This window comes from Gracilinanus agilis, chromosome 5 (assembly GCF_016433145.1).
Source record: "Gracilinanus agilis isolate LMUSP501 chromosome 5, AgileGrace, whole genome shotgun sequence".
NCBI classification, from domain to species: Eukaryota; Metazoa; Chordata; class Mammalia; order Didelphimorphia; family Didelphidae; genus Gracilinanus; species Gracilinanus agilis.
The window spans coordinates 298,797,045-298,820,812 of NC_058134.1; the positions used below are offsets into that span (position 1 = coordinate 298,797,045).

The following is a 23,768-nucleotide window of genomic DNA, read 5'->3' on the forward strand; positions in this document are numbered from 1 at the left end:
GCGGTCCAGGGCTGGAGCCAGCACAGCCGGGATCCTTAGGACCCTTACAAGGAGTGAAGCTAATGTGGGTAGAGAACCAGGGCTGTTAACAGAGCCAGAGGTGGGAAAGGACCTCCCAGGGAAGAGGCCATAAAATGGGAGAGTCCACTGGTAGAAAGTGTGGGGATTGTGATGGAGGGGCCGGGAAGGGTAACTCCTTTCTTGAGGCTGGGTTAGATACCCCCAGGACCTCAGAGAAGAGGTGGGAGCCTCAGTCATAGTGCTTTGGACTCACTGGCCACCCCAGTTCTTTACACATGTCTGTGGGTTTATTTCAACTTCAAGGTTATGTGGAGATGGCGTCTGCATTTCCCGTTAGCGTCATTTTGGGGGTTTAGAGAGCCCAGCCTGAGGCCTTACTCATTTGGTCAGTCAACATGTTGTGGGGGGGCTTGAGGTGAACCCCCGGGGTTCAGGAAGGGTACCTTTTGCAAGGATGCACGGCTCTGACACTTAAAAAAAAAAAGAGAAATTTATTAGTTTACAAGCTAATGTTAAATCTGGCCAGGAAGACTGCCTCCTAGGGGGAATAGCATGGATGGGAGGCTGCTCCCAGATGACACGATTTCTGGGATCTTTATACTCTTTACAGCAGTGAAGACGGGACTCTAGAGAGGTGTGCGCTGAGGCATGGGCAGGGGGTTTGGTCATCTGACCAGGGTCTGCCTGAAGACATAGGGGGTAACCCTCATAGTTTAGGGCAGTGATGGGCAAACTACAGCCGGCAGGGCTAGATGCAGCCCCCCGAAATGTTCTATCAGGCCTGGCAGATATTATTCCTAATGTGACGAATACGAGTAGGATACGATACAATGAAACTTGGAAAGAGCTGCCTTAGAAGCACACTGACAGAGGAGCATTTCCTTTCCTTTGGCCCCTCTTTACAAAGCTTTCCCCTCACTGGTTTAGGTGACATGACAGGTAGATGTCTTAGACACAGCCTGATGATATCCAGACACAGCCTGCGGGTGTGTCTGTCCATCTGGAATCTAAAGGACGATCCAAGGAGGAGAAGCCTCTCAGGGTCTTATCGGAGTTGTCACATGTTTGGGGTTAGGAGTCACAAGGCTGGAAGGGAGCGAAGGAATTTCCCTGCTTACAGTCCACCTGAAGCACTTCTGTGCTTTTGGGGGTGCGACGCCCGTGCCAAACAGGCGTTCATCAAGTGCTTTCTGCCTGCCAGGCCCAGCGCCCAGTGTTGGGGACACAAAGAAGGCCCTACCCTCGGGGAGCTCCTTTTCGTGCCGTTCAGTATTTGGAAACGGAAATTTTGTCCAGGTTGGGACCCCATCCCTTGGGGCAGCCCCAGAACCCTCTTTAACCTCAGAGGCAACTCCATGTGTTGTTTTAGCCAAAGATATCATGAGTCTCACCACATTCCACTGGCCAGATTCTTGGCTGAGAGACACACTGGCCGGTGCCGGTCTTAAGCCAAAATCTTTGCAGCCTGGTATGAGTCCTGCCAGGCCCTGCGCCCTCCTGGCACAGTCTGTGAGATCCCATGGCATGACTTGACCTCAAGAAAGAGAGAGGCCAGTGCAGACAGTCGGGCCATTAAATCACCAGCTTTCTCCACAGTCTTCCTTTTACAGATACAAAAACTTAGGGACATGGGGGTGCTGTGGTTCATTTGAGGTCACACAGCTTGTAGGCAGGAAGAGGCTTCCTGGAGGAGGCGGTACTGACACTGGACTTTTAGAGGACAATGGACCACAAACAGATGGAGAGGATATGGCCAGGCCCTCTTGAATAGGGGTGGGAGGCAATGAGATCAGTTGTTCTGGGGTGACTTTATTCATGCTCTGGAGGGGATCCTTGAATGGGGAGGAAGTCTGAACTAAGGCCCTTTCTGTTCGAGATGCCATTGTGTGCAGCTGCTGTTATTCCAAGGGTGCTTGTTTCAAAGATGCTCCAATTCGCTGATTCCAATCTAAGTATTCTAAGGTTCAGCCACTGGCTGGTGATTCTGGGATTCCGAGTTCCTTGATCCTCGATGAATGGACCATCTGGGAAAAGCAGCCCGTTTTAGGTTGTTAAGAGACAATGTTGCGCCCAGGTTTAGCCTCGATGCCCAGGATTCAGCAGAGGCCTGTATTCTTGGAACCCTTGTCTGCTTCAGGCTGGGGCGGATGAGCCAGAAGGGAAGAGGAAGAATTGTCTTCTCAAAGTGATGGCCAGCATGCTGAGGCTGTGCGGGGGAATGTGTTTACGTCCCTCTGGGAGTAATTCATGGAAACTCCTCCTCGGAGTTGCTGCTGCCCTTGGTGATCCTCTGGGAGGGTCCCTGATTTGGTTCTAGATCAGGACCCTGGTGGTTTTGCTGAGCTGGGTTCCATGAGATAATGAATTGCCATTTCTTTGTCTTCTCCATTAGAAAAAAGAAGGGGGATGGGCAACACAGTAAGGTGGCTTGGGAGGGTGGGTGCTGGCAGAAGTTGGTAGCTCAACCTGGGGGGCGGGGGGTCTTCTATGAGGTGCATGAAAGAAAAAGGGTATTCCAGGAAGGAGGGGATGAGAATAGCATTTAGGGCATAGTCACTGGAGAAATAGAAGAAGACAAGTTTTGTCTGTACCATATAGAAAGAGGGGTCTAGTTGGGGGCCCCTAAGGAAAGGCTTTACAAGATGAACAGAGGAGTAAGTGTACATTTGATCTTGGAGATAATAGGGAACAATTAGAGCTGATGGAATAGGGGAGGGACATGGGGAGAGGAACATTTAAGAAATTACTTTGGCTGCTGAGTGGAGGCTGAACTGCAGTGTTCTTTAAAGGGAGGCAGGAGTGGGGAGAAAAGAATTAAGAAGACCAGCCATCTGGTCATTGCAGTGGTCCAGTGGTGAACTGATGATCCACCAGAGGAGGTAGATGATCAGTCAGGCAGGAAGAAAGTCAGGGGAGACCAGTGTCACAGAGGGCTAAAGAGGAGAGAATCCAGGGAAGAGTATGATGGATCCAAGAGAGCATCAAAGGTACAGAGACATCAAGAAGGATAAGAGAAAAGGCCATTTAATCTGGTTATGATAGGAGTCTTTGAGAAGACAGTTTGAAGTGAATGAAGAGGTTGGAAGCCAAACTGCTGAGGGTTTAAAAGTGAGTGAAGGGAGAGAAAGTGGAGGCCACAGATGTGGCTGACTTGTTGAAGGAGCTGAGCTGGAAAAGGAATAAGATATGTGGGGAGATAGTAACAGGGATGGATGACCAAGTAAGGGCTATTGAAAAAAATGAAGGAGACACTGGTCTCAGGGAAAGCAGTGAAAGAGTCAGGGGAAGATTGAAAGGAGAGAGTGAGGATGGAAGTGGGTGAATGGACATGTAAGGGTTAAAAATTAAAGAGTTGGACTAAATATATAAAAATGTGGTTCCCAAAATTATTACTCAAGTCAGAATGACTTTTCATGGTAGTTTTATTTACAAAAGGAGAAAGTGAAAGCAAGAAAATCAGAGAGAGTAGATAATTACTCCCGCTGGTCCAAACCAGGCAGGGCTTCAGAGGCCCCAGCAAAGGGGGCCCAGAGTTAAATTACACAAGGGTTTTAGCCACAAGGCCTCCTCCAAGATGAGAGGCCTCTCCGGAGGCTAGTACCTCTCAGAAAAGCCAGGAAAGAGAATCAGTCTTTTTCACTCACCCACATAGTAGTTCTAAGGGAAAAATTGAAGAGCGCTTCAAGGTCCCAAGCCAGAGTTCCTTCAAGGTCAAGTTGAAGGTGAAAGAGCTGCTCACAGGAAGTTCTTGCCACTTTTAAAGAGCATTCCTTTTGTCACTTCCTGTGCCTTCCTTCCACTTTACATGGACCAATTGCAGCAGCTATAACTTTGCTTAGGACTGCCAAGGGGGGCAAGTCAGTTGATTCTGGTTTGTCACACACTATTGTACATGTGGGTCACAGACCTCCCCATACTTAAAGATAAGTGGGGTGTATATGCTTCTGGTGATTAAATCTAAAAATGGTCAGGGGAGAGTTAATCCCATCTTCACAGACAGGACTAGAGAGAAGAGAGGATAGAGTGGGGCCGCCTGTGTTTGTAGAGGTGACTTGATTGTTCATGGGAGGAAACAAGAGGACTAGGAAAGAGGAGGGACTTGTTCAGAATATCTAGAACTCAAGTCTGTGGACAGAGTCTGGGCCCTTCACACTCCATGATGGTACTTCAGACCCAATAGGCTTTTTTGCTAGATGCTTTAAATGGTAAATGAGAATCCCAAGACCACAGAAACTTCATGGTCTAATTCCTTACTGGGGATTACATTCTTTGCTAGTCATTAAACTTGTTGCAAATGAATGCTGCTTTTGAGGCAAGAAAAGGGAAGAAGGAAGGACATGATCTCTGAGTTCTAACAGCCCCCCCTCCCCCAGCTAAAGCTTATAGGAATAGACAGGAATCCCAGAAGGATAGAATGGGAAAGTTGGGAGGGAGGATAAAACATGAAATGTCGGAGGGGGGAAGGCCTGAGAACAGGGAATGTCAAGGCATGAAGGGCTTTAAAACAGGATTTAGCTGGGAATCCCTTAGAACAAAATGTCAGAGTACACGTTTGATACAACACAAAACACAGAATACCAGAGCTCAGATTGTCATCCAGGTTGAAGCGTGAGCAAACTGAGGCTGCAAGAAAGAAGGGACGCTCTCGCCCTCCCATGAATAAGTAGCCAGGCTGGGATTTGGACTTAGATCTCCGGATTCAAAAGCCCTTGTTTGTTGCCCCACAGTAGTACCTCATGGAGGTTGGAGTACAACTGGCTGGCAAAATGATTTGCTTTTAGCCCTTCTTTCTTTCATTCCCCCCAGCTGGCGGAGGGGGTGCTGCACGCCCTGTCCCAGTGAGCCCACGAAGCTCCCCTTCCCTTTCTTTTTTTATTCTTTGGGACAAAGGCCGCCCTGCCGGGGAGGAAGACTTAGGAAATTAAGGCAACTTAAAAATAGAAGAGATCTATAAAAATAAAGAAACTGGGAAGAAAGAAGCCAGCCTCGAGCGCCACCTCCAACAGTCGCCGTCTGTGAGGCCACTTGATTGCGATTGTCTCCAGTGGGGAGATGTTTGTTGTTCCTGAAGAGAGCCCTCGGGCTGAGCCTCCCGAGCCTGGCGCTGGCCTCGTCGCCCCGAATTCCATTCCGCAGGGATGTGCACCCACTGGCTACACTTTTGTGGGAATTTATTTTCATCTACTGTGTTCTTCTATCGTATTAGGAAGAATCACTGTGCATTCCCGTGTCTGGGAGCTGGTATGGGAGGTACCATCCAGACTTCTGCTTTTTGGGCTTGTGTTCTTGGGAATCTCAAAGAGCGTCTTCCTTTTGAACAGAATTTGGTTATGAAGGGAAGGGGAGGAGGGCTCTTTTCCATGGCCTGTCCACCCGTGGGGATGGGGAGGGCTCCATGGTGTGCTAGACTGCCTCATAATGAGCTTAATTAGCAATTAGAAACATCTTGAGATATTCGAAGCTGAATAATGAGCTCCTAAAACTGTTAAGCTGCCCCACTTGGCTTCCAGGGGGGTTCTGATCCCTCAGAGCCGAGCATGGAAGCCCATACCTCTTTATCAGTTCTCATTCTGACCTAACCAACAAATGGGCATAATTAACAAATTGATACTCTTACCCCAAAATCAGGCTCTTGAGAGAGTTTTAATTGTGATATGTCTGTGGAAACAGCCACAAAGGGGCACCTTAGTCCATGCCGCTGAGGCTGGGTAAGAAGAGAACGCAACTCGGAGTCAGCAGACCCACGTTCCAGGCTCCCGTGGGCCATTTATGAGCTGGATATCCCATGACCCGTGATATAAGAGGGAAAACGCTCATTCACTGAGCCCGCCTCACAGGACTGCTTAGGGTAATAAATAGGATAGTGGCTAGAAAATAGAGAAATGGGGGTTCACTGACTAGGACTTGGAGGAATTGGGCTGGACGCTGATGTCCGAGGACCAAAGTTTGAATTCTGGCTCAGCTGAGTCAGAGCTGTGTGACTCCCTATAAGACACTCAACCTTTCTGGCCTGGGGCAGCTGGGTAGCTCAGTGGAGGGAGAGTCGGCCTCAGTGGAGGAGGTCCTGGGTTCAAACCCGGCCTCAGCCACTTCCCAGCTGTGTGACCCTGGGCAAGTCACTTGACCCCCATTGCCCACCCTTACCAATCTTCCACCTATGAGACAATACACCGAAGTACAAGGGTTTAAAAAAAAAAATTCAACCTCTCTGGCCTTCAGGTTCCTCCTTTGTAAATTGATTCAACTTAAGGCCCTTCAAAGCTAGGTGAGGGAGATGCCAAGGCAAAACCCAAAAGGTCTCCAGCCCTCAAAGAGCTCCCATTTTCCGGGCAGATCCAGTAGCTGAGGTCCCAAGAAAGCACAAAAGATGTCATTTCAAGGATGGAGGCTAAGACCTAAAAAGCAGGGGTGTGTGGGGCCGGAGCATCAGGAGAGGACATGAGGAAGAGGTGGCTGTGAAGGGGGGAAGGAGAGGACAGTCCAGCCTTGGGAGGGTGAATGTCTTGTGTAGGAACAGCCCGCAGCCAGTTTAAAAGAAGGCGATGCAGAGGGTCCTAGGTGACCGCCGAGGTTTCCTGTGTGGTCCCAAGGGCAGAGGGCTCCCCTGAAGATGCCTGGGGGCTGCAGATCTCCAAGTAAGGTCTCCTCCAGCCCTGGATCTGCTGAGATCCTCCTTTCTTTCCGTGGGTGTGCAGAAGGGGGGAAGGAGGGGAGAGCCGCTTCTGCTGATGTCTCTGTCATTGTCTTCTGAACGCAGACAGCTGCTGAAAACCGAGCTGGGCTCTTTCTTCACAGAGTATCTGCAGGTGAGTGTGCTTTTCTGTTCCCTCTTCCATCGAGGGCTTGGGTTGGAGGCTGGGGCTGGGGGCTGAGAGGCGTCTCCCCACAAGAATAGGCCAGAAAAATAGCATTAATGAGGACAGCCACGTTTGTGTGCTGCCTCCTACATGACAGACACCGGGATAATTGCTTTACAATCTCATTTGGGGGCAGCACAGTGGATAGAGAGCCAGGCCTAGAGATGGGAGATCCTGGGTTCAAATCTGACCTCAGACATGTCCCAGCTGTGTGATCCTGGACAAGTCACTTAACCCCCATTGTCCAGCCTTTACCACTCTTGGAACCAATAGTTCTGATTCTAAATCTAATTCCAAGGTAAGGGTTTAAAATTTTTATCTCTGATCCATGCAACAACCTTGGGAGGGAGTTAATACCATCCCCATTTTAACAGATGAAGAAATGGAGACAGGTAGAGGTTAAATGACTTGCCCAGAGAGTCACATAGCTAATAAGTGTCTGGGGTAGAATTTGAACTCAGACCTTCCTGACTCCAGATTAAGCTGTCTAGGCACTGTGGCACCCCTTAACTGCCTGAGTTGTCATCCGAAATCTGGCCATTATGGCCTGGATGGCCTGGATTAGAATCGGAGGGCTAGAGCTGGAGTTAGTCCCGTCTAGAAGTAGGTGTCCTCAGTGAAGTAAGGCCCCTCTGGACGCCGACCTTCCCTGTTTGAAGGCCCCTCCGATTGTCCCTGAGCCACGCTGGGCCCCAGGCTGAGGGGACGAGGAGGGGCTTTGCCGGCGGCCACGCTAGGTGAGGGACTGCTGCTTCCCATCAGGCCGCTGTTGGGCCACTGTGAGAATATAGGCTATTAGGTCTCCCTTCTCTTCACATTGCTCCGGGGCCCTGCCCAAGCCCAAATTAAATACCCATTTTGGGATGACCTTCGATGCCAGAACTTCTGGCTATGGGTGTGCTTTCTACACCAGGCTTCTGCTGGGGCCCAAGGCAGCGCTGAGCTGTTGAGGAGGTTCTGAGGCCAGCTGGGGGTGGGACGAAAGGGGGTCTGAGTTCCAGCCCCTGGGCCTTTGCCAGAAGACCTTGGCCAAGTCCCTTCCCTTTCCTGGTCCTCCACGGAGAGACCTTGACCAAGTTCTTTCCCTGTGTCGGTCTTCTCTGAAATCGGGGCAGAGGAGCAGATCAGGGGTGTGAACGTTGTGGTGGGGAGCAGTAAGAAGCCGTCGGGGGGAGAGAAAATGTTTCTGGCAAATGGCGATGTGGACCTTTTGAGATGACTGTGTTTTACTGATTGCCCACATGTGCCTCGAGGCTCTGGTTTCTTTCCTTCGTTGTTGCTGGGGCAGAGGGAGGCGTATCTGCTGAAAGCCGGGGGTGGGGGCCGAGCCAGGGGACGTCCCCCTCCTCGGCTGCGATGTCATCGCCGGTGCTTCCTCTTTCAGAACCAGCTGCTCACCAAAGGCATGGTGATTCTCCGGGACAAGATTCGATTTTATGAAGGTAAGTCCAGCCACGGAGCCCCGAGGCCGGCGCTTGGTGGGGCTAGTTGTGGTTTCCACCTTGATGCCGCAGGCCAGCGTCTGTCCCACGGGTAGGACCTCGTGCTGTGATCCGGCAACACCGGCCTCCAAAATGGCGGCCCTCCATCTCCCGACTCCGGGCATCGGCCCTGACCGTACCCCATCCCTGGAACGCCTGCCCCCCCTCCACCTCCGGACGTCCTTTAAGAGCCAGTTAACCCCATGGTCTGCACGAGGTCTGTCCTGCTCCCCGCCGCGGTCGAGGGCCTCCCTCAGGACGTTCGTCAGCCCCCCGGGGTGCTGCCTCTTTTCAGGCTGTGTTCCCCGTTAGATCCTTTGAAGAAGGTGCCTTTTGAGCCTGCGTCCCCCGCCTCCCCCCCCCCCCCAGGCACCCGATCCAACAGAATATGAGAGTGGCCAGCAGGAGCCCAAAGACTCCAATTCTGCCTGCGATCGGTCAGGAAAGGCTTCTTCAGACTCACATTTGAAAGCGAGGAAGAACGTAGCCAAGCAGAAAGGGAGGAGGCCGAGCAAATACACAGACCAACGGAAACCAGGCCATGGAGGTGGCAGAAAACATCATGGAAAAAAGAGCCGCGAGAGCTTTCCCCTGGGCGTGGGACCCTCGCCCTGTTCTCGCCCCTTTTTGCTGACTTGGCATTCCCTCCCCATTGTTTCAGGCCCTTCCACACGGTGCATCCCCTACACCATCCCTCCCAGGAGGCGATGGGGCCAGCGGCCAAGTTCAGCCCAAAGTTGCTCCCCAAGAGGACAGACACTGAAGTGTCCAGTGAACGTAGTTCCAGAGGATCATAGATCCAGAGCTGGCGGGATCCCTCTTGGAGTACAGACACCCCCAGAATGAAAGAGACTTGACCAAGGTAGCGAGGAAGCCACCAGCTGGGATTCAAATCCAGATCTCGCAAATAAAAAACTCAGAAAACAGGGCTTCTGGCGTAGAGGCAGGAATTCTGGGAAAGGGCTTGCCCGAGTAATCAACGGACTCCAGGGTCCTCGGGGACAAGAGGCTGGACGGCCAGGACCCTGACCCCTGGGTTCCGCCATGCTTTCTGCGACGAGGATGGTGCTTTATTTATCTCCCAGTTTGGTGACTGTTGGTGCTTCCATTGTGTGTGTGGCCGGGGAGCTCTTTAAACCTCATCACGATGGGCAGAAATGGTGAAGCTTTCAAGACGGTGATGACGATAGCAGAAACTTCTCTTTTTTCTTAAAACCCTTCCTTTCCACCTTAGAATGGAACTCCGTACTAAGTATCAATCCCAAGGGTTGTGTCTTGCTGAAGACTACACAGCCAGGAAGTATCGGAGACCACATTTGAACCCGGGATCTCCTTCCTGTATTCAGGACTGGCTCTCTCTCCGCTGAGCCACAGAGTCACTTCTGTAGCAATCCGAGAAGAACAGAAAGAACCCTTTCCTGGTGTTGTCACCACGAAACCAAGAAAAGTATTCTCATGATCCCCATTTTACAGATGCAGCAGCTTAGGGGCATAGCCCAAGAATGTTGGACTTAGTCACAGTCAGAAAAACCCGAGTTCAAATCCTGCCTCTGACGCTTAGGAGTTCTGTGACCCTGAGCCAGGCTTTGAATGCCACCTGCCTCAATTTCCTCACTTGTAAAATGGGGATAAAAGTAGGACCTACTTCACAGGGTTGTGGTGAACACTAAGTGAGATCAGGTCTGTACAATCCTTTAAAACCTTAAAGGGCTCCATACGAGGAACTGAGGCTCACACGGACTCCCAGGCATCGAGTCGTGTACTCTGTGCACACTGACAATTGGAGATGTGAACGGACAATAGCTTCTGGCTGACCAAACGCCCGGGCCCAAAGGCCGCTTGATGTCCTTTCCTCCCCATCTGGCCCTCGTCTCCTTGTCCAGGTTCAGTTCCCTTCCAGGTCCGGTAGGTAGCCCCGTAGGCCATTTCCCACCTCCATATTCTTGCATATGGAGGTCATCGCTCTAAACTTCAGTCTCCAGCCAGCTCCCTCATTTGTAGCGGAGGAAGGAGAGGGGAAGAAGGAAGCCCATTTCTCCAGGTCGCTGGAGGTAGACCTGTGGAGTTAGGGTGAGAATGGAAGAGAACAGGAAGCCAAGCCAGGGGCCATAGAGACCCCCCACCTTCCTGGAATACCACCGCCTCCCTCTGCTGCTCCCTCTAGTATCTGGCCTCAGAAAAATGCTGCAGGGCTCTGCAGAATGCCCCTGGCACAGGGCCCCAGGCCCTCCTCCGGAAAGAACTGAGCTTCCTTTCTTCCTAACCCCTGGGAGGAAATCTGAAGCTTTGTCCGGTGGTAAAGCCACCCTATGTCCTATGTCGGGGAGAATGCCGAGTCAGGTGCCCGGGGGCAAACCATCCAGCCTCCACTCTGGGAGGAGAGAGTCTTCCCACCCCAGTGGAGGGGCCTGCTGGGGGAAGGGGCCTGCTGGGGGAAGGGGCCCCTCTGGCCTCCCTGCTCGCTGGCCACCGTATTCACTTAAAGGCCTCCAGGAGCAGAAATGGCCATCCCTAGAGCAGCCCATTTCCCTCTGGGACGGCCCTCCAATACCCAGCCTAAATGTCATCCTTGTGCTGCTCCCTCTTCTGCCTTCTGGGCCCAGGTGGAAAGGAAAGGCCCTTCTGAGCACTGAAGACAGTCTGTGCCCCTCCCGCCCCACTTCTCCAGGCTAGACCTGCCCAGCTCCTGGACCCCGTTGCAGGAGGTCTGCATTCCAGGCTCTTTCCTGGACCAGGAGGCTCAAGCCCACGGACACTCTCTGCTCCTGGCGGAGCTCTCTAGCGGTGGTCCGGCGGCCCCCGGCCTGGGACACCTTTCTGAAGAAGGGAGCAGAGTGGCCCTGAGCCGCCAGCTCCCATTGGAGACCCGCCGTCCGGGCCCTAACGTCGGGCTTTCCTCTGGTGCCCTCGGAGAAGCCCTTTGTCGTTCCTGTCCCAGCCAGGGAAGCGTCTCCGGTGCCCTGCCAGAGAGGTGTATGTTTGCTCCTGAGATGCCCAGCCGGCCCGGCTCAGAGTGCCTGTGGAACGTGTGAGCCTGGATCCCATCCAGAGGAGGAGGAGAGGCTGACGAAAGAGCCTGGGTTTGGAGGTGAGAGGCCTGGCCTTTCCACCCGCTCCCAGGGTGATCTGCCCCTCCGGCCCTCAGAGCCACATCTGTAAAATGGGAGTCCTCGCCGTGGAGAGGAATGAAAGATGGACGAGAAGGCATTTTGGAAGCGGCTCCTGCCGCGCTGCCCTTTAGAAGGTGCACTGAGAAACCCTCCAACGCCCGCCTCGCAGCGTCTCTGCCCACAGCAGGGCCTCCAGCTCCGGCTTCCCTTAGTATGCTGGCAGCGGCTGCTACCACAGCGCTGACTTGGGGCTCAGGGCTCCAACTAGGATGATCGTGGGTGGGCGGCTTGCTTTAAATCTCCTGCAAATGAAAAGGTTGTTTCCAAGAGACAAGGCTGGTGAGTGGGGTCACCCATCTGGAGGCCGTGAGACTGCCCCCCACAGCTGCTGCTGCTGCTGCTCCCCGTCCCAAGCTCCCTCTGCTTCCCCTCGGAGGTGACCCAGTTTCTCCCATCTTGCTGTCACCGAGCTGCCAGCTAGGATGCTCAGACTCAGCTTGGAGGCTTCGGCTGGTCTCCATGGCACCAAGTTGGTGATGGGATGGATTTCTCCTCCTTGTGGCTTGGCCTTTGTCCTTGACTTTTGGAGGCACTTTATATGCCGACCCTCATAATCTCTCTCCACTTGGACACCTTCAGCTCTGCAGATTGGTCCTGAGACTGGCCAGGGGCCAAGAGTAAGCTGGAGGAGGTCCGAGTCGGGCAGGGGGAGGGCTGTCAAGGCTCCTGAGCTCTTGTCCTCATCCTAGCACTGATTTCAGGCGAGCCTTAGCCAACTTATTTGTCTTCTGGGATCTCCTCACCAGTCAAAAGGTTAAGTTAAAGATTCCTTCTAGCTTGGACTCCGCAGGTCAGAGCTTTCATGGGTGAAATGCCAACAGGGTGGAGAGGGTGTCTGACTGGACAGGAGGACAAATCCGGCTCTCATGCTCTGATCAAACTCAAAGCCTCACCTGACCTACTCAAGGGTCAAGTTTCCCGGCACATGGGTCCAACCCCAAACCACCCTCCCCTGGCAAGACCTACAGAGCTGGACTGACAAAGGACTCGCCCCCCTCCCCCCCATGGAGAGATCATCCTGCCACCCACAGCGAGGCCATAGACGAGGGATCTGGGGGGCTAGAGGCTCTAGGGAGATAATGAGATGATGGAGATAAGGGCGTTGTGAACTTTAAGGTGGTCTATACCAACTTTCATTAATATTAACCTACAGGTATGTAGTAAGTACCTGAGGCATGCCAACCACCAGGGATCCCAAAGCAGAGCTCACTCACCTTCTAGATCAGGGGTCGGCAACGTACGGCTCTCGAGCCACATCTGGTTCTTTTGAGGGCCACATCTGGCTCTTTCTGCAGGAGCCATAAAGTCCATTTTTTTTCAGGCGCTGTTCCAGGAGCCCACTGTGAGCACTGCACGGCCCTCACGAAATGACATTTTAAAAAATGTGGCGTTTATGGCTCTCACGGCCAAAAAGGTTGCCGACCCCTGCTCTAGAAGGAAAGCGAGCTCACCTATACGGACAAATGTATATAAAAGAGAGAGGAAGAGATTTTGCAGGAGAGATGTTGGGTTGGAAGGAGGGAGTTCAAGAACGACTTCTAAACTGAGCAGACTTGAGTTTATTCTGCTGCTGGTTCTTAAACATTTGCCAGAATGCTCCTTCATTCTCCCAAGGAGAGAAGGGAAACATTTCTTAAGTACTTAGGAGCTAAGTACTTAAGGAACTAAGTTCAAGGAACATCTGAGGGATCTAAAAGTAACGGATGAGGGCCTTCCAGGCTTCAGGGATGGAGAATGGGGCCATAGAGGTGGAGCTGATGCATCCTAGCCAGTAACAAAGTTGAGGGGGTCAGACAGCTTGGAAGGGCGGCCAGCAAGGAGATTGTGGAGAAGGTGGCCAGAAGGCAGAGGCTCAAGCCCACTTGGAGGAGCCATTGTCCCCAGGGTTCCTCTAATGGGCTCACAGTTCTCTAGAATGCCAAGGGATGTCCTCCAGGCAGTAACTGGTTTTCTCTTCCTCTAGGACAGAAGCTCCTTGATTCTTTGGCTGAAACCTGGGATTTCTTTTTTGGGGATGTCTTACCCATACTCCAGGCCATTTTCTACCCAGTTCAGGTGAATACTTTCTTTGTAGTGTCTTGAAGACAGACTGCCTGGGGCCACATTCAGTTTTGCTATTTACTAGCTGTGGGGAGATGGTGGGCAAGTCACTTCACTTTTCTGAGCCTCTTTTCTTCCCAACTACAAAACGGAATAAAAGTGATTCTTGCACTTTCCCATTCCTGGGATGCTCCAAGGGAACAGGGGGCTCTATCCAGGCAGGACTGGCACCAACTGCTCCAGGAAGACCAGACCAGACTGGGGCAAGAGTTCGGTATACACTGACTTGGGGAAATCATTTTCATCTTGGTCCATGGTGCTTGGGAGAGGAGGTGGTGGGAACTTGGGAGCCCGTCCTGACTCCAGTCTTTGTGTCTTCAGGGTAAGGAACCCTCTGTCCGCCAGCTGGCCCTCCTGCACTTCCGGAATATAATCACCCTCAACATCAAGCTGGAAGATGCCCTCTCGCGGTCTCGGGCCAGGATCCCCCCATCCATTGTCCAAATGCTGCTGGTCCTCCAGGTCAGTGCTCAGCATGGGGCGGCCCCAATGGGATCCAGGATCCCACTTATGGTCCCAGCATTGGCCCGGGGGATACTTCTTCCATGTGCTGTGAATTCCCCTGCGTGGGGATAGCACAGTGTCCCACACCGTCCTTTGCCAGACCTGTCCAAGGAACGAGACAGAAACGGGATGGAAAAGAGAACGGGGTACCCAGGCAGGGCGTCCCTAGGCTTTGGTGGCTTCTCTGAGGATATCAAGGGAGTCCCACTGGGCTTGCTCACAGAAGCTGGGGAGGGGATCCATAGCACGGGTTTGCCACGGTACGTAAAGGCATCAGAATCGGGGCTACCAGCGCACAGACAGCTGTGAGAGCTGTGCCGACATCAGCCTCAAAGGTTCAAGGGTTTCAGGTGCGGATGGGGGGCTGCTCCTTCTGCCGGGTAGATCTCTCGGCCTGGGCCATTCTTAGCTAGCTTCTTCCTAATCCCTCCACAGAAGGGCTTCCCCACTAGCCTGGGATTCCCCTCCAGGCTCTCTTCTGGTCACAGTCTAAGCGACACACCATTGGCAAGACATACATTGTTGCTAACATGCCTTCATTGATGCAACGAGCAGTTATTAAGCTCCTACTGTGTGCAAGGAGAGAAAAGGTCTGGTACCGTGGATGGAGAGCAGGTCACAGGGCACATACGGCCAGCAGAGGGGCTAGGAGGCCCTGGACAAATCACTTAACTTCTGGTGACCCAGACAATTCCCTGAGGCTGTAAGTTAGAGAGAAATTTCTGACCTGCATCCAGAGTCCATATTCAAGAGGTTCTGGACCTTCATGAAATGAGTCCAGAAACACTCCCTGACACCCCACCCCCACCCCAATAAAAAACAGTGGGCCAGAACCGGGCTAAGCTCTGGGGATCCAGAAACAAAGCAGAGACCAGGCTTTGCTTCCATTCTCCTGGGGTAAGCCGGACCCTAAGTCAGGCCTCGCCAGTGGATGGGAAACCAGGAAGGCTTGGGAAGGTGGGGGAGGCCCAGGCACCAGAGGAAGCCCTGCGAATTCCACCAAAAAAGAGTGGCGATCTTTCTGAAAATGCTCCTTCCCGACTGGACGGTTGGTTGAGCGACTGTCCTGGAGGGAGCAGGGGTGGTAGGGGCCATCCAGGGCCTCAGAGGGTGAGCTCTCCCACTCTCCAGCCAGCCTGATCTCCTCCTAGACACCCAGCAAGTGGCAGCAGACACGTACGTGAATGGGGGAGGAGGTCCCCCAATAGCCCCGCCATTGCTCCTCCTTTCCGAGTTTCTGGAAACCTGACTTCCAGGCTGCCCACGAGGTCAGCCCTGGATACTAGTGGGCTAAGCCCAGCCTTTCTGCTAGAGGAAGCACCGTAGCCCCGCCAGACCATGGGGACTGATAGGGCAGACCCGCTCTAAGGTCACTGGAATATGGTGGGAGAAGCTTGGTTGGAGAGGAAGGAGACAGGCCCTCCTCTGTAGTATGGGGGCTTTGGCCCCACTGTCTGCTGAGATCTCTTCCGGCCGTGGGTGGGTCTAAGACCCTGGGATTGACTTTCTCTCCTTCTAAGGGGCTGGTCCATTTTAGGGGTGTGATTGTCCAGACTCGGCCTCAGGAGGGCGACCCCACTTGGGGAGAGCCCAGAGGTCCCAGAATCTGACTTTAAGAAGGTCTTAGTGGTTACTAGGTCTGGGGTCCCGGCTGTGCCGAGTTCTGGACCAGCCTTGGAGCAGGAAGGATGGTGACGAGGCCAAGCCTGGTCAGAGGCAAGTGGCCAGGCTGGAGAAGGGTCTGGATCCATATCCCATGGAGAACAAGTAAGGCAAGTGAGGCCCCTGAGTCTGAGAAGAGCAGGCAAATAGGAGGCCTGGGCCCTGTCTCTGGGCCTGTTCTTGGCCTTGGGGGCAGCCCCAGGCGCAGTGGGAGGAGGCTTCTTTAGGAGGTCAGGTAAAATTTCCTCCCTAAGAGGCTGGCCCGGAGGGCAGAGAGCTGCCAGCTCTTCCCTCCCCTTCTCTCTCAGAGTTTCTGGCAAGAGGTTCACTTGAGATTCTTCTGGCATGTGGGATGGCCTGGAGGGGGGCCTGGTGTCCCTTCTATACCCTAGTTCTGTGATTCCACAAATCCGGCGTACCTGGGTAAGAGTAACTTGCTTCAGTTGCCCAGGCAGCAGCGGGGCAGAGCTGGGACTTCACCCATGTCATTGGGCTCCCGCCAAGCCCAGGGCTCTTGTCCTGGTTCCCCAGTAGGTCTTTAGTGCGACCTCCTGGCCTACCTATGGCACCCCTACCATGTGGGATCCAGCACGCTTGTTTACAAACTCCCAGTGACAGGGTGCTCACCACCTAATAATGCTTTAGGATCCAAACTTGGATCCATCTCCCTGTCCCCCGCCTCCCTTGGCTCTGCTATCTGGTCCCTGTAGGACCTTGGGAGAGTCCCTGACTTTCCTCTCGGCCTTGATGAGAACAGTAAGGCTGACAGACATGCTGCCCTCCCTCTCGGGCATTAGGAGAAAGCCGAAAGGGCTCTCACCTTCTGTGCAGTGACCGTCCCCTGGGTAGCCCCTCTGAGTGGGAATCCGTGTGGACACCGAGCTGTGAGCCGAAGCCCACCTTCCTGACTTTCTGTGGCCCCACGTGTGAGACAGGCACTTCCCTAGCCTCCCAGGGCAGCCCCCGGCATGGGGAGAGGGCAGGGAGGCCTTCCCTCTGTGAGAGGTTTGGCCCGAATCCCCCAAAGGATGTGGCCCAGCGGCCGAGGGAGGGAGCCCCAGCACGCTTGGCTAGAAGCGCACTCCTCCCCTCACACTCGCGCGGGCGGGGGGCTGTTCATCCTGGTTGAGCGGCCCCCAACTGCCGGGGCACCAGAGGGGCGGGCGAGAGAGAGAGACCACAGAGGAACTCATGACCCAGACCAGGATACATCCTCAGGGGCCCCCTCTGTCTACATATGAGGAAACTGAGGTTCCCCAACGGGAAGCACCTTGGCCAGATAAGGAACCAGCCTCTGGGGAAGGGACTTGGGCAGTGAGGCTCCCTCATAGCCAAGTATCCCCCGCCTGGCTCTGCTTGGAGGCTCCTCAGAGCCAGCAGTTTGCTTGCTCTCCCTCCTCCCTTCTTTTCTTTTTTTCTTCCTTTCTTCAGCTCTTAGTACAGGGCCTGGCACGGGGACATTTAATAGATGGATGCTGAATTTAAGAGCCCTCTGGGGTCCAACATGGCGGAGCTAGCCCCAACCCTTCACAGGACGCCCCCTCAGCTCCCAGGTGCCCTTCCCCGAGCTTTCCTCTTGTCAAGACCAAACAAACTGGTGCCCTCACTCTCACGCCCCATATGGGGCAAAGCCCAGGCTGCCCCCTCCGGACTCTCTGGCTCAACTGTTCTTAAACCATGACATCAGAGCTGACCACAGAACCCTGGATGTGGCTTTGGCTAATCCCCTCCTTGTCACTAAGCAGCTCAAGGCGACCTTCCTGTCTTTGTGCCGCCATCTCCCCTCAGATTCCCAGGGAGCTAGCGGTCTGCTTGGACCCCCAGAGCCCTTTCAGACAAGCTGCCGTCTGGCCATGCCTCCTGGGCTCCTTCTTTGCCAAGTTTTAGCATTCCTCCCTAGCACCCTTCACAGACCCTGGATGCCAGGAGAGGGAAAATAGGAGCTCTGGTTCAAAGACAAATTCGGGGTCCCTGAAAGCATGCCACCATTCCTCCTCTTCCCCTCCCTTTTTATTGGGAATTTATTCATCCAAAGAGATTATGGTACCATGGGCAACAGCAAAAAGAAGATGGGGAATTCAGTGACAAACTTCTTACAAGTGACTTTGATGCTACCAGGCAGTCCCAAAATTGCCCTGTTGGGTGTTCTTGGAATTTCTTTTGTTCTCTCCTCCACGTTTTGTTTATTGTTGTTTTCTTTCTTCCTCTACAAATTCACCTCCCTCTGTAGAAACACAGAAGAAAAACATAGGATCGATCTTGTGGTTCGATGGGGCTGTGATTGGGGTTTGGGCATTAAAAGATGGCTCTGCTGCAAATACGAATAACATGGAAATGGGTTTTGAACAATGATACGTGTATAACTCAGTGGAACTGCCTGTCAGCTCCAGGAAGGGGGGAGGGAAGAAGCAGGGCAGATCATGAATCATGGAACCATGGAAAAATAGTCCAAATAAGTTTAAATTTAAAGAAAATTCACCTCCCTCTCCAGCATCCATACTTAGTTCTGGTGCCCGCCTCTGACTGCTCCCAGGTCACTTGCTTGGTGTCTCCCGCGTTAGACTGGGAGCTCCCCGAGGGCAGCACAGGCCCGGCACACAGCAGGTGCTTAATCCATGCTTGCTCACCCCCAAAGTGTGCACCGTGTAGGACGAGTGTGCCCCTCTGCCCCCATCACAAACAGCGCATTAGGGGAGGGCAGAGGACTAGAGGTTGCTCCTCTCCTCTGAGCATTGCTTGTTGGTGTGACCCGAGGGCAGCCTGGAGTTCTTATGGGTCCTTTAATTAGGCCGAAATCCTTTTGCTTCCTTTCAAATAGGGCTGGGCCCCATGTGGACCCCCTCAGTGGCTCCAATTAGAAGCCTAAAAGAGATTTAGGGAAGGGGATCACCCCACTTAGGATGGTCCCCAAAGAGCTCTGAAAGGAAGGGAAGGACAGCCGCCATTCCAGGTCAAGGAAACAGTGAGGTTAAAGGCTGGGAGGTGAGAACGCCTGTGTCCCCTGTCCCCGGCGTGAAGTTTCTGGTAGAAGTGGAGCCGGCTTGATCTGGGATGAGCCAGACTCCACTCTAAGGAATCTGGTCTCCACTCGCCGGTGGGCCCGGAAACAGGAGAATTCTTTGGGCAGCCCAGGGGGAAGCGGGAGAATCCTGATCTTGGTGGGAGAGCACAGTACGCCTTAGGTTGGAGCTTCACTGGGGAGGGAAGGAAAGGGGTATCTGCAGCCCGAATAGACCCTGGCCTGGAGCTTGCCAGCCGGGGCCCAGGTGCTGCCACCACCTGGTGGTGTTGGCTGCAAATGCAGCATTCTAGAGCCCAAGATGGGAGCCCACAGGGTTGCTGGTGTGTTAGAACGGGATTCCCTCCCAGCGTGGGACCTTGGGTAGAGGCCCCTCGTAGCCTCTCACTTCTTAAGGCTTGACAAAGAGGTCAAGAGGCACCGTGTGCACCCCGCTCAGCGGCCTTCTTGCCTTCTTAGGGGGTTCACGAATCCAAGGGTATCACTGAAGACTACCTGCGACTCGAGGCTCTAATCCAGAAGGTGGTCTCCCCATACCTGGGTACCTACGGCCTCTATTCCGACGATGGACCCTTCACACACTCCTCCTGCATTTTGGGTAAGTGGGAGCCAGGCCTGCCGGGCCCCCAGGCAGGAAGTCACGTACCTCGAGGATTGAGCTTGGGGGAAGACCCGCCATTCCGCTTGGCAGCTCTTTCCTCATCCCTCCCTCAGGGAGTGGCCCTGAGAGCACAAAGGCATCTCCAGCAGGTCCTGCTCTCTAGGACATAAGCTGGAGGGAGGCAGTTTTTCATCTTGGCACCGACACTTCCTAGCTGTGTGGGCCTGGGCAAGTCACCTTCTCAGCCTCAGCTGCTTCCTCTGTAAAGTAGCGATGGTAAAGCTTGCCCCACTTCTCTTACAAGTCGTCAAATGTAGTCCATTTAGCACCCAAGAATGGGCTGCCATGCGTATACCCACAGATGCCACAGACAATGAACTAAGGACAGAGACAGGAGCCTGGCAAGGGGCTAGGAAAAATTTGAAGGGGGAGGAACACTGGAACTGGGCAGAGAGAGAGAGAGAGAGAGAGAGAGAGAGAGAGAGCCCTGGGCTTCATGTGACTGACTTTTCTTCTTTCAACAGAAAAGCGCTTTTCGCGACGTTCCAAATCAGGTGATGTCATGGCCAAGAACCCTGTTGTGCGTTCCAAGAGTTACAACAACCCGTTGCTCACCCCTGTGGCAGAGTACGAGACAGAAGGATTGGCAGCCAATGGCACAAGCATCCGGAGACACTCTGTCTCCGAGATGACTTCGTGCCCTGAGGCCCAGGACTTCTCCAATCTCACCACTGGCCTCAATGGTAGCTCCAAGGTCTCCACAATGGTGCCCAAATCATCCCTGGCTGTAGAGGCTGAGCAAGCCAGTGCCAAGGTGCATCCGGTAGGGCAGCCACCACTCTCGGGCCTGTACCACCAGTGCAGTGAGCCCAGCCCAACCTTTGAGCTGTCCAGAGCCCCAGCCTCTGTCTCAGCCCCTTCCTCTAGCCCAGAGAACTTAGTAGATCAAATTTTAGAATCCATCGATTCTGACTCTGAAGGCATTTTCATCAACTTTGACCGAGGCCGCTCTAAGACAACAGAGTACGGTGCAGATAGGAGCAGACAGAGTATCGTGTGACCATCTTACACAGGAGGATGCTTTGGTTCGTGTCTCCATCTATGAATGTGTCAACGGTGACCTGGCACAGTGTTGGGAGCCCTGGACTGGGAAACGGGAGGCTTGAGTTTGAGTCCCCACTCTGATCATCCCTGGCCCTGCAACCCTGGGCAAATCACCTTCCCTTTCTGAGCCTCCGTCTCCTCATCTGTTAAATAGGGAAAATAATCCCTGCCCTGCCGACTTCCAAGGGCAGCTGTGAGGATCCCATAAGATAACATGTACAGAGGCCCTTTGTAACTAACACAATGTGTGTATATTCGATGTGTGAGTGTGCGTGCGTGTGTGAACGAGAGAGAGGGAGAGAAAGAACGAGATCCATTGCTTAGTGTATTTTTTTACTCCCTGGTTTTCTTACACCCCCCTCCCATCAGACTTCTTGCCATCTGGGCAGGGCTTCTTCTCCAGGAGAGGATTATTCTCAATGGATCTATCTCCGTGCCCCTTCCCATTTCTCCCTAGGATCTGTGTTCTTGGGAGCCATTTTTGACATTCTCAACTTACGATGAAACGTTGATCCAGTGTTTCCCATGGCCCTGGTACTGGCGGGCACAAGAGATAAAAATTTGTGCCCAACAGTCCTTGTCCTGAAGGAGTCCATATTCTACCCAAAGGATATAGTGAGAAGCTATAAAACAAACACACAAACAGATTTTCAACCAGAAGACCCTATGACTGATTTGGATGGGGCTTGGCCCCAAGCCGGCCACCAAACCATTGGGGCAGCCTCACTTTTGACCCAGACTCATCGCAGCCCCCAACCCCACCAACCAAGAAGAAAGTCCCAAGGCTGACCCCAGCACATATGGTCAGCACAAGTGGACACACACCTACACCTACATCCACACCCACCCCTCCCCTGACCCCCTTTTAGGAGTCAGAATTCCAGGAGAGACTTTCAGTGACAATATCACACCAAGGAAGCCTCCCAAGTGCACAGTATTACCCAGCAGGAGCCCACCAGCTTTCCCGAGTCAGACTCACTTTCTGAAAAGTGGCCCAAAGCTCCATGGGTCTCACCAATCTGACACTATTGGCAGTAACAACCAAGCCTTCCCACCTCACTTCCCCACCAAACAAGTGACCTCCATAAGCTGGTGCTGCTGGCCCTGTCTCCTGCTGACTCCTTCCATAACTACAATTCCAACATCCCGAATCCCCCATTCCATCCCTCAGGAGTGATGGCTCAGACCAGGAATAGGGGGATAAACTCCCCTCTGTCCCTGAATCTGTGACTGGAAATGTAGCCAAAGAAAGGGGCCAGTCTGTGGCTGGACTCTTCCTCTCCCTCCCCCCCCCCCCCCCTTCCCCAGCTCAGGCTACCTCTCCCACCTCCCTGCACACAAGATAGCAAAGAGGAAGGAATGCCCCTCGTGGCTATCTGTGGAGCAGATCTCACTTCTGGCCAAAAGTAGCTCATGGGCTTCGGTGAGGAAGTTTACCTGGCCCCACCCTCCCATCCCATCTAGGACTAAGATGATTTGTAAAATGGGGGTGGGTGGTGTGGGGTGAAACAGCACCTGGTGCCTTGCCTTCTGGTCTGGGCATTTGGACTGCAAGTTCTCTTTTCCCCTCATTGATCTAAGCCCCAGCCAGCCACTGGAATTGAAATTAAAGTCCATGAATATAAAACTGCCTGTGTTGTATGTGTTAAAATCTATTTTGGATCCTGACTGTAGATTCAATTCTATGTGGTTGGGCAGAGATTTGGAAGAACCCAGACATGTGTGATACCCATTAGGGAACAGTCAGTGCCCAGAGATCAAATGATGGTTTTTTTTGCTGGGAAGTTTCAGAAAGCTTAGAGTGCCAGACACATTGCGTGACACAATGGAGGCTTAATAAATCTTTGTTAACTGACTCATCAACTGGAGTCAGGCTTTAGAGGAAGGAAAGGATCTGTCAACTGGAGTTCAATTAAGGATTTCTGTGTGCTAAGTCCAAGCTAGGCACCAGAACAAAGCAAAGCCCAACATCTGTTTTCAGGAAGCTTACAGCTCCTGGCCAGAGGAGAGCATTCCAGGTATGTATGCAGCATCTCTGTATGACCACTAAGACGCTTTGGCTGGAAAGGAAAGGGGGCAAAGGGGAGTGATAAGAAACAAGACTGGAGAACTGTGGAGGCCTTTAGATAATTTTGTATTTTATCCTAGATACAATAGGGAGCTATTGAAGATTCTTGTGGAGGGGAGTGACATGGCCAGATTGGTAGGATCAGTTGGGCATCTGGGTTGGCGATGGATTGGAGCAGGGAGAGACTGGGAGCCCACTGCAGTCATCCAGGGAAGAGGTGCCCAAACTAGGGAGCAGAGGTGGGAGAGTGGGAGGGGAAAGTGAGGATGTAGCAGCTGACTGGGGGAGGAAGGAGTCAGGAATTGCTCTACTGTAAAGATTCCAGGTGGCCATAAGGGAGAAAAATCCTCCCCAGAAACCAGCCACCTTCTGCCTATCCTTCCCTAGCACTTGAATGGCTCATTAGTGGAAACTAGGGCGTGGGGCAGCACAGGACTGTGTCTTCTCAGATCCCAGACATCTCTTGCCTAATCTCCCATCTGCCCAGCACCTGGAGGTCTTCCCTTAGGTACCAAAATAGGCACTCCAAGTTCCCCACCTAAAGTTCCTCCCACTTGTTGCATGGCCACCTCATGTCCTTTTCCAGACTAATCCATCCTTGGTGATGTGTTCTCGGCGCTTCTCGTGCGCTGCTTTGGAATTTGTTGTAACCCCTGGTGCCCACCTTTGGGTCTCCTGTCACTTGGTGTTCAAGGTACACAGCCTTCACAAGTCCCTAAGAGAATATTATATAATATTATAATACAAATATTATAAAGATGGATTTTTGCATCAGGAAACAACTCAGATCACTGAAAAATCAGTCCCCTTTCCTAATGGAATCCAGCTCAGTATCTAGTCCCACGTTGAGTGTGAGATAGGCAGTTCCCTAGGCAGAGAAGGGCAGATGATGCTGACAAACAAGCTTCCTTTTCTACCCTCCTCTGGCTCTTGGCAGGGAATGAGACACCTCTTGCCTCTCACTCTGGGGATCGGATGTCTCCTTTGCTGGTGGCGTGCCCCTCCCCCTGTTTTTTCCTGGCCCAGAAGTAGGTGAAATATAAATGCCCCAGTGTCTTGCCCTGGTGGCCAGAAGGTGCCCGTTGTTCTGTTCTGTTCTGTTCTGCTTAGCTTTGCGCGGTGACTGAGGGAGATCTCAGAGGGAGTTTGGAGATCTTGAATCTCTTGGTGGAGGAGGGGGA

At 53.0% G+C, this 23,768-nt stretch overlaps 1 protein-coding gene across 2 annotated transcripts in view; it reads left to right on the plus strand.

The window, feature by feature from the left end:
* Positions 1 to 22,150, plus strand: part of PRR5 (proline rich 5) — a 31,789-nt gene extending 9,639 nt beyond the window's left edge. Inside the window, exons 3-9 of one of the 2 annotated variants that reach the window (XM_044678064.1) lie at positions 6,779 to 6,827; positions 8,263 to 8,320; positions 13,493 to 13,584; positions 13,951 to 14,091; positions 19,274 to 19,412; positions 19,940 to 20,264; positions 20,310 to 22,150. In XM_044678064.1, the coding sequence (XP_044533999.1) occupies positions 6,779 to 6,827; positions 8,263 to 8,320; positions 13,493 to 13,584; positions 13,951 to 14,091; positions 19,274 to 19,412; positions 19,940 to 20,264; positions 20,310 to 20,475 (970 nt within the window). In that variant the 3' untranslated portion in view covers positions 20,476 to 22,150. Of the gene's footprint in view, positions 1 to 6,778; positions 6,828 to 8,262; positions 8,321 to 13,492; positions 13,585 to 13,950; positions 14,092 to 19,273; positions 19,413 to 19,939 lie in introns of both variants that reach the window. The other variant, XM_044678063.1, reaches the window with a different exon arrangement.
* The last annotated feature ends 1,618 nt before the right edge of the window (positions 22,151 to 23,768 follow it).